The sequence below is a fragment of the Schistocerca serialis genome, chromosome 2 (assembly GCF_023864345.2).
Source record: "Schistocerca serialis cubense isolate TAMUIC-IGC-003099 chromosome 2, iqSchSeri2.2, whole genome shotgun sequence".
NCBI lineage: Eukaryota > Metazoa > Arthropoda > Insecta > Orthoptera > Acrididae > Schistocerca > Schistocerca serialis.
In genome coordinates, this window is record NC_064639.1 from 284320756 (window position 1) to 284331714 (window position 10959).

Consider the following 10959-nt stretch of genomic DNA (forward strand, 5'->3'; position numbering starts at 1 on the left):
TCTTTATGTTGTAGGCTCGTCTGAGACTGGCTGATGTTGTTGTTAAGGAAGATGTTGCTGAAGCTATGAGGCTTATGGAAATGTCAAAGGATTCTCTAAATCACACAGAGGAGAGACTAGGGAGGTTAGTTTTCTATAGAAGTAATATGTATTATTATTATTATTATTATTATGCTGGGCATGTGAGGAAGGAAGCAACAGAGGAACACCAGTAGAGGTCTACAAATTATACTTCAGTTAGTTACATCAACAGTGCAGTTTATCCTTGTAAGAGTTACCTGAAGAAATTCATTATCAGTGTGTAACATCTTGAGCAAACATCATTTCTGCACATAGTTCAAGTAACGCTGTTTATCTTCTTGCCCTGATTTTAACTGTTAAAACTGTGGTTGACCACACGTGTTACCAAGGTCATGTCAACTTTACTGCAGAAGTTTTGCTGGGAAGCCCTTACACATCCTCCATGAAATCCCACTCTCCTCCCATGCAATTTCCAAATTTTTCGACTCCTGAAGAAAGATGTGTTCATGGCCATTGATTTGCTTTGCACCAAGAGGTGCATGCCCAGGTACAATCACAACTTCATAGGTAACCATAGACATTTTTCTATGAAGGAATTGACTGTCATGTATTACAGTGAAGTAAATATATTAACATTTACGATGATTACTTTTGAAATAATAAACAGTTTACTTACTTTGATCTGTCTGACTTGTGTACATTTGACTGCTCACTATAGATAAAAAATAAAGACGAACTCAATATAGGTAAAAATCAAGTACTGCATCAAAGGAGGAGAAGCGGTTTCCTGTTCCATCTCATAGATGTGACCTGTTGAGCAATAGCAATGAATATAAGAATTTGAGTTGCTACCACAATGTCAGCAAATAAACAACCACATAATGATATAGATACGAGCATAACAAAGCACATGGTTTCATTACTAGAGCAAAAAAATACATAAAATAAAACATTTGACGATATCCAATATCGCAAAAACAATATAGCACATAGTTTACAAAATAAACAGTAACTGACATTGTAACTTCTCACGCCACATTTTATAATGACAATGATCATGACAGTGATGCAATAAATAACAGATATTTGTAGCCTTGTACTCACCAGTTTACTGGACAACAGCGCAATTCCATTCAGCTCCCCTTCGTCACTGTTAGAATCAGCACCAAAAGCATCTTTGTCATCACCAAGACAAATCGTTAGTTATTCATGTTATACCTTCCATTTTCTGTGCTGCTCAGACAAGTTTTTTGACATGCTCGGCCGTTCTCCTCCACAAGGCTGCGTCCAAAATCGCAAAAGCTTCATGCAACAGCCTTTCCAATTCTGTTATTGTTCCTTATGTGTGTCTTCACATTACTCCATACGAAACCAATAGGGTCGAAAAGGCAGTGATACGGTGGCAGCCTTATTCCAGTATTATGCTGCTCCTCAGCAACTTAGTCTGCTACATATGTAGCCGTCATAGGCTTATTTTCTTTAACAAGTGAGTATAACAGGAGCTCCATGATACTCATATCAGCAGTAATATTTTGCGACTGTAAACATTGCACCTTAATTTCTTTATGATTGTTTGTGGTTGAGCTTTACTCAGTATCACTGAATGATATGGAGCATTGTCCCTCAACAAATCATGTATGGTACATGTCTTCATGGTAATCAACTGTCTTTTTGGATTGAAAAACTAAAAGTGCATCAGAAGCAGAACCACTGGAAGAGCCTACAAGGACCGCAATTAATCTAGCTCTTCTAGCTGTCTACTGATGACTGCTGCTGCTTAGAGTGTCATGCATCCAACATTCACTCATGCATCCAACATTCACTGACACCTTACTCAGCATTAACCCGTGTTTTTTCTAGCCATATTAGTGAATGTATGTCTTTGCCAACCCAATTTTTTGCAAGAACTGGCTTTCCCCCATGACAATAGATACTTTTTCTAACAGGCTTTTGCATCCATCTAGCACTTTGTAACGGAAACGCATACTTTTCAGCACAATTTTTAGTGGCTTTTTCCCATCTTCAAAAGTTCAGTTTCTTTTAGCGCACTAGTAACTTTGCTAAGATAGGATACTCTTTCTTGCTTTAGTAAGCATAAATTTGCCTGCAAATTGCACCAGTTTGGGAACAATTTAAGTCAGTGACAAGGTAAAGCTGCCTTTTCCAATTTCCTGAGGTTGCTATAAATATTTTACTTGATCCATGTGGATCAGAATTGTTACAGTTCACATCTACTTTTTTCAACTTTTGCAATAATGCTCTCCTTCGTATTACTGTTCTCGCATTAATTCCAAGAGTTTTTGATGTTCATTCCACAACTTTATCAGCAAGAATTTTTGGCTGACCAATGAATACTTACATATACTTTCTTCTTCTCATAAAGCCCACGAGTTCTCTGTAGTAACTCGTACCTGGAGTTTAGCAGCACACCTCATTGCAAAGGATTGTCACTAGGTGAACAGTGTCTTTCATTGGCTTTTTCCAAGTATTAGTGAAACAAAGCCCAGTACAATGCAAACACACGGTAGTAACCACACACAACACACACTGTTTATATCCATTCAGACAAAACTGGCAATGAGGGAGCTTCGACATCATGATCGGCATTGATTACTATGCTGGGATTGGTTTGCGTGCCACATGTAGTTTATTTACACGGCAGGTTCTGTAGGACCAAATTGAGGAGCAAATCTCAAAGGTTGTGGAACGTGTCAGCACATGAAATTACAACATAAAAGTAATAACAGATAAAAATAAAATGTTTATGAACCCAGAAAAAGTCAAGCCAATCACAGTGTAACTTAAGAATAAGCTTAGTATTTCAAGGAACTCCTTAACAGTATAGAAGGAGTGACCCATGATGGCCGGCCAGAGTGGCCGAACGGTTCTAGGCGCTTCAGTCTGGAACCGCGCGACCGCTACGGTCCCAGGTTCAAATCCTGCCTTGGGCATGGATGTGTGCAATGTCCTTAGGTTAGTTAGGTTTAAGTAGTTCTGAGTTCTAGGGGACTGATGACTTCAGATGTTAAGTCCCATAGTGCTCAGAGCCATTTGAACCAGTTTTTGACCCATGATGAAACTCCGATTTCGATTTGAAAGCGCATGGATTACTGCTAAGATTTTTTAATTCCTGTAGTAGCTTACTGAAAATGGATGCAGCAGTATACTGTACACCTTTCTGCACAAGAGTTAAGGAAGTCCGATCCAAATGCAGGTTGGATTTCTGCCGAGTATTAACTGAGTGAAAGCTGCTTGTTCTTGTAAATAAGCTGGTATGACAGTAAAGAATATATATATTGAGAGGCCAATGTCAAAATACCCAGGCTCGCGAACAGGGGTTGACTAGAGGTTCATGAACATTCACCAATTATTGCTTTAACTGCCTGTTTCTGAGTCAAAACTATCATTTTAGAATTGGAAGAGTTACCCCAAAATATAATACCATACAACATAAGCAAATGAAAATAAGCAAACTTCTGATACCATTCGAATAGTAAAAATCACAGCATTAAGTCTTTAAACAAGATCCTGAATGTGGGCTTTCCACAACAGTTTACTGTCTGTCTGAACATCTAGAAATTTGAATTGTTCAGTTGCAATAATCATTTGCCCATTCTGTGAAAATGAAAAGTCGGGTTTTGTCGAATTGTGTGTTACAAAATGTAAACACTTAGATCATGAACTATTTGAAACCAAACCAGTGTTGCACACCACATCCTTTATTACCAAGCTAGTGTCATCAGCAAACAGAAATATTTTAGAGTTACCCCTAATACTAGAGGGGGTATCATTTGTATAAATAAGGAACAGGAGTGGCCCCAACACTGATCCCTGGGGCAACCCCATTTGACCGTACCTCCCACATAACAGTCATTCTCAACACTGTGAATAAAGACCTTTTGCTGTCTTTTGTTAAAGTAAGAGGTGAACCAATTGTGAGCTACTCCTCATATTTCGTAATAGTCCAACTTCTGGAGCAATATTTTGTGATCAACATTATCAAACGCCTTAGTTAAATTAAAAAATGTGCCTAACACTCAAAGCCTTATGTTTAACCCATCCAGTACCTCACAGAGAAAAGAAAATGTTGCATTTTTAGTTGTTAAATGACTTCTAAAGCCGAACTGTACATGTGATAGCAAATTATGTGATATAATATGATCAATTTTCCTTACAAACACAGCCTTTTCAATAACTTTAGCAAACATTGATGGCATAGAAATAGGTTTAAAATTGTCTAAATTAGCTCTTCCTCCCATTTTATAAAGTGTCTTCACTACTGAGTGAGAGCCTCGCACTTCTCATTCTTCACATGTTAAAATGTTAGGCTACCAACCTGAAACACACATGTCAAGTGCAAAGTTTAAGCAGCCTGGATACAGGTGTGGTTGATATCTTTCTGCAGCTTTATCGCACTGGCGCCATCATAGAAGTAGCCGCTTGGTGGCTTGTTTTTGTGTGGCTCATGTAATAGAAAATTCTTTAAAGCCTCTTACGTCATGTTTACTGAACACATCTTTGTCGAAATGTAGAACACAAAATAAGAGCTTATGGCAACTGTGTTGTCGTAGAGAATCTTTCCAGAGTAAGCTGTTCCACCCGGCACACATGCCTGAAAGCTGCCAGCCAGGTGCACAGCCTGTTTTGTAGCTGTAGTGTGCATGATCATAGTCCACTTTCCGAGCTGAGGTGACCAAGCAGGCAGCGTGTGCACAGAAACACAAGCAATCAGACTGTCCGTCTGGTTGCCCACACCAGCTGTGACTACCTCCGTGTGAGCTGAATGGTGCTTGCGGGTGCCATGCCCAATGGGACATCCTGCCCTAGAATATCTGGAAACAGGCTGCATACGTAGCAAAAATTGTCAACTTCTTATTTGCCCAACAGTGCAGAAAGTCCAAGTTGCTGTATCATTAGGGAGAGAGTAACAAGGCAGTATGTTGTTGTGGTCTTCAGTCCTGAGACTGGTTTGATGCAGCTCTCCATGCTACTCTATCCTGTGCAAGCTTCTTCATCTCCCAATACCTACTGCAACCTACATCCTTCTGAATCAGCTTAGTGTATTCATCTCTTGGTCTCCCTCTACGATTTTAACCCTACACGCTGCCCTCCAATACTAAATTGGTGATCCCGTGATGCCTCAGAACATGTCCTACCAACCGATCCCTTCTTCTAGTCAAGTTGTGCCACAGACTTCTCTTCTCCCCAATCCTATTCAACACCTCCTCATTAGTTATGTGATCTAACCGTCTAATCTTCAGCATTTTTCTGTTGCACCACATTTCGAAAGCTTATATTCTCTTCTTGTCCAAACTATTTATCGACCATGTTTCACTTCCATACATGGCTACAGTCCATACAAATATTTTCAGAAACAACTTCCTAACACTTAAATCAATACTCCATGTTAACAAATTTCTCTTCTTCAGAAACGCTTTACTTGCCATTGCCAGTCTACATTTTATATCCTCTCTACTTCAACCATCATCAGTTATTTTGCTACCCAAATAGCAAAACTCCTTTACTACTTTAAGTGTCTCATTTCCTAATCTAATACCCTCAACATCACCCGACTTAATTCGACTACATTCCATGATCCTCGTTTTGCTTTTGTTGATGTTCATCTTATATCCTCCCTTCAAGACACCATCCATTCCGTTCAACTGTGTCTCCAAGTCCTTTGCTGTCTCTGACAGAATTACAATATCATCGGCAAACCTCAAAGTTTCCATGGATTTTAATACCTACACCGAATTTTTCTTTTGTTTCCTTCACTGCTTGCTCAATATACAGATTGAACAACATCGGGGAGAGGCTACAACCTAGTCTCACTCCCTTCCCAACCACTGCTTCCCTTACATGCCCCTCAACTCTTATAACTGCCATTTGGTTTCTATACAAATTGTAAATAGCCTTTCGCTCCCTATATTTTACCCCTGCCACCTTCAGAATTTGAAAGAGAGTATTCCAGTCAACATTGTCAAAAGCTTTCTCTAAGTCTACAAATGCTAGAAATGTAGGTTTGCCTTTTCTTAATCTAGCTTCTAAAATAAGCCGTAGGGTCAGTATTGCCTCACGTGTTCCAATATTTCTACGGAATCCAAACTGATCTTCCCCAAGGTCGGCTTCTACTAGTTTTTCCATTCGTCTGTAAAGAATTCGCGTTAGTATTTTGCAGACGTGACTTATTAAACTGATAGTTTGGTAATTTTCACATCTGTCAACAGCTGCTTTCTATGGGATTGGGATTATTATATTCTTCTTGAAGTCTGAGGTATTTCGCCTGTCTCATACATTTTGCTCACCAGATGGTAGAGTTTTGTCAGGACTGGCTCTTCCAAGGCCATCAGTAGTTCTAATGGAATGTTGTCTACTCCGGGGGCCTTGTTTCGACTCAGCTCTTTCAGTGCTCTGTCGAACTCTTCATGCAGTATCATATCTCCCATTTCATCTTCATCTATATCCTCTTCCGTTTCCATAATGTTGCTCTCAAGTACATCGCCCTTGTATAGACCCTCTATATACTCCTTCCACCTTTCTGCTTTCCCTTCTTTGCTTGGAACTGGGTTTCCATCTGAACTCTAAAGGCAGTATACAGTCTTTAAATTGATGGCCACAATAAGAAGTGTGGCTAATGACTGTCCTAATTCTACAAGATTGGCTCTGATTATGAGTGTGGTACAGTGATGCTCTCTAAAGGGTAGTATCCATTGATTCTGTAGTCCTGTCTTCATCAGTATCCAGAGCTACTGCATATTTTGTCCAGAGGATGGCAGTTTTTTGTGTAGAGATAAGTTACGTTGATTGAGGAAGATGAAAAAGTATATCATCTTGTTCATCCAGTTCTCTTGTGGGTATTCAGAAAACAGTAGAGGTTTATGTGTGGGATTAATTTAAAAATAAAAATGTTCTGTTATTCATGGTGCCTAGAAGTTGTGCGTAAATTTATTTATTACTAATTTTTCTTGTAGTGTGATGGGGTTGTTTCACCAATGAAATGGGTACTTCAGTTTTGTCACTGTTTAAATCAGTTGCCGGTTACAAAAAAAATGTTAAATTCAACATTTTCAGCTACTGAAAGTAATTTTTTCTGTAATATATTAGTGAACGCTGTGATTAGATTGTAAATTGCGGAGGAAGGGTTTCCAGCAAATCGTCGCCGTTGTGGTTATGAAATAAGTTTATTTCCCTTTATCAGTTTTGGGAGTTTTCACACCCATCTATAGAAGGTGCACAACTAGTTTTATTACATAAAACAAATAGCAGGTCTGATATTTGTTCTGAACACACATTATTCTTTCATTTCGTAAATGTTACTACTTAAATATTTTAACACAGTGAACTGTAAATACAGTTTGAAGGTCTCTCTCACACACATGTTTATGACATAACAACATACAAGTTATCTGACAGGGATTGGAGATTACAATCAATTTTCTTAGGGCTTCAATGTGCACAGTTTATAAATAGATCCTGTTTCTTTAAGTACAGTACTATGTCTCACATTCACTAACATTACAGATTATCTAAAATTAATATCCACATTTATATTGCACATTAATCAGGTAATGGCAAATACTAATTTTGAAGATCTATTATGCCGGCCGCTGTGGCCGAGTGGTTATAGGCGCTTCAGTCTATAACCGCGCGACTGCTACGGTCACAGGTTCGAATCCTGTGTCAGGCATGGATGTGTGTGATGTCCTTAGGTTAGTTAGGTTTAACTAGTTCTAAGTTCTAGGGGACTGATGACCACAGATGTTAAGTCCCATAGTGCTCAGAGCCATTTGAACCATTTTAAAATCTATTATGACATTATTGACATGCACATTATGGATCCACAATTTTTTTCTGCAGACAGCAGCAAATATTATATTTTATATCAGGTATTATGAAATCAATTCAACATTTACTTATTTTGTATCCTGTTTTGAGGCAGGAGTAATAGTTGTATTTATTTGCAATGGTCATTTTATGAGCCAGTCTGGGCATTCTTTCTTGCAGGTGTTGAAAGAAAGGTGTAGTAGATATCTCTTCATTATTATAAATTGTAATTATTTTGATCACAATAAAATACAATTATAACTAGATGATAATCAGTTTGCTGTTGACTAGTAACAGTCCTCAGGTCATGTTTTCTTTATCAACAATAGATATCAGTACATATAATAGTGCTAAAGTCTAAAACAAATTGTTCCTTTTCAGGGCACAAACTGTTGTTGACAGAATATTTTCAGTTATTCGTGAACTTGCTGGTGACTCTAAAACGGTAAAATTATCTGAAATAAGAGAGCATTGTACTGGCAAGGGCTTCAAGCCAGACCAAATAGATGAATGCATTGAAGAGTATGAAGAATTAAACGTTTGGCACGTAAATCAGGCACGAACAAAGATAACATTTGTGTGAAGTTGGACTTCATTACAATTACATGTTGGTAGATATACTTTTTAAAATATTCTGCAGTAAAAACTGATAGAATTTAATTTCACAATAAACAACACTGTTTTTGTTGTTGGTTTTTGTAAATATATTGCTAAGCACGTGAAACTAAATCTCTTAATTGTGTATGTGTGTGAAATCTCTTAACGATGTTTATCACTGCTGGGATACTATATTTTTATACAGATTTTAATGTATGAAGATGATAAATAAAGTTGAGAGCATAAATAGCTCTCTTGTACTAAAATGTGCTGGCTATTATTTTCAGCCCCTTCCACAACCTAGTTTTACCTGTCCTGTGCGTCATTATCACCACAGTACTTAGATATGTTTTTTCTCTATAAAAAACACTTCCTCATGGGTCATAGCTTCACTGCTATAACACAACACTCATTACCAATTTCACAAACACCATATATCCAAAAATTAGTAACTCTGACATAATAAATATATGTAATTAATATTATGTTGTATATAGTTCTCCAACATGAACTCTTTCACTGCTGTGAGCGTGTATACACATCCTGCTATACCATTCCCCGAGTGATGTGGATGTCTATATATGCGCCACTGACCTCTCACTGCTGTGGACAAGTTACTTCCATATGTTGGTGAATAAAAAAGTTCTAGAGTATTTATGGTACACTGTACACACCTCATTGCATGCTATCATCTGTAAAAAAAAAAGAAAAGGGCGTGTCGCATGCAATCATCCTTCAAATATAAAACCCATATTTATATTAAATTTTGATGTCTTATCTACATTTCTTTCGCTGCAAAGCATCAGCTTAGATCAACCTTACGCAATGTATTTTTGCCTCTGCCAAATTATTAAAATTGCTGCAACCCAGTAAGTATGACGGATATTGAAAAGAAATTCAGTTAACTCTAGCTACCCAAACACACACGTCAGCATGGTGTGTGCTTAGTCAATAACAGCACAGGACACACGACTGAAGGCAAACAGCACTGTCATCACATATGAGAGACAAAAGAATTTAAATCATGCTGCATAAGTAGAATGATAGATTCTTATTTAATTGGTTCATCCAATCCATTATCTTTTAACCTAACTTACAACTCTGACTACGCAAACTTTATTCACAATTTAAGGTGTGCAAAAATAAAATTTTTTAACCTAATAGTTTTTCAAAAATCTGATAAGTATTTCATATCGACCAGAATGCTGTCTCAGCACAGGCATCAGCATTTGGCAAGCAGTTCAGCCGTAACAAAAACCACCTCAACACAGAATGCAGAGAGCACATCCGTAACAGCAAATGAGTTAAGGTACAGTAACAATATACCAGTCATACAACCATTACAATATATTTGAAAATAATTTAAATAAAATCTCAATGAATCTACCATATTTGTTTAGTATGGATAGGAAAAATGGTTTTATTTTTTGGCCATTTTCGATATTAGATTCTTGAGGGCTTATTTTTTAAATACTGTGGTTTTTTTGCCTTATTTCATTGTTTTACAGTGTTACATTGAAAACCGAAATATGTCTTATCAGTAACATTATATTTATTGACATTAACAATACATTTACTTACATTATAAAAAATTATTAAATCTAATAATATTATGAAAAGGAAAGTTGCTACTTACCATATAGTGGAGATGCTGAGGCACTGATAGGCACTACAAAAGACTGTCACACAAAAAGCTTTCGGCCAGTAAGGCTTTCGTCAAAATTAGATCACACACACACTCATGCAAATGCAACTCACACACTCGACTCAAGTGTCGTGTATGTGAGTTGCGTTTGCATGAGAGTGAGTCCTCCACCCATACTTTGCTCTTCCTGCCCCATCTCCTCCTTTTTCACACGATCCAGATTGCTTCTCCCATTATTCACAGTTGCTCACAGTCTGGCCTAGGTAGCCAGAGACAGTGGCTGTGGGTGTATTCATTTGAATGTGTGTGTGTATGTTGTCAATTTCAGAAGGTCTTCTGGCCAAAAGCTTACGTGTTTAGTAGTCTTTGTGTTGTGCCTGTCTCAGCAAATATGTTATATTGTGAGTAGCAATCTATCCTTTTCATAATATTGTCATAAACTGAATATATTAGTTTTACGTACATAAATTGAACTAATGGTATTTAAATTTTATAATTAATTGCTTAGCAATGGAATGTAACAATTTTCACCTAAGAGATTACAATGCAATCACTCTTGACAGTTAATCATTTGTGGCGTGCATTGTGAAATGCAGGTTTTAGTATACATTTCATACCCAATGAAATAAATTTTTTAAAAATTATAGTAGCAGCAGGAAGTGAAAATGAGCTGACAAATTACCAGTTGGTGCATTTGACCAATTGGCTATTGTGCCAATTTGTGAAGTGCTACTCAAAAATCCCTCATCTCTATGCATAAATCTTAAGTGTGTGTTCTACCTTTCCTACGGCCTACTCAGGTGAAAAATTCTAGAAACAAAGGGGCATCTACCTGGTTCCAATCACATAGTTTGAGCCTCATCCCATGCCCT

The 10959-nt window shown here is 37.5% G+C and overlaps 1 protein-coding gene across 1 annotated transcript in view; it reads left to right on the top strand.

Moving 5' to 3' along the window:
- LOC126457048 (DNA replication licensing factor Mcm7) overlaps nucleotides 1–8708 on the top strand; it is a 63057-nt gene extending 54349 nt beyond the window's left edge. The window contains exons 13-14 of the mRNA XM_050093038.1: nucleotides 15–124; nucleotides 8227–8708. Coding sequence (XP_049948995.1) covers nucleotides 15–124; nucleotides 8227–8428 — 312 coding nt within the window. The 3' untranslated portion in view covers nucleotides 8429–8708. The remainder of the gene's footprint in view (nucleotides 1–14; nucleotides 125–8226) is intronic.
- The last annotated feature ends 2251 nt before the right edge of the window (nucleotides 8709–10959 follow it).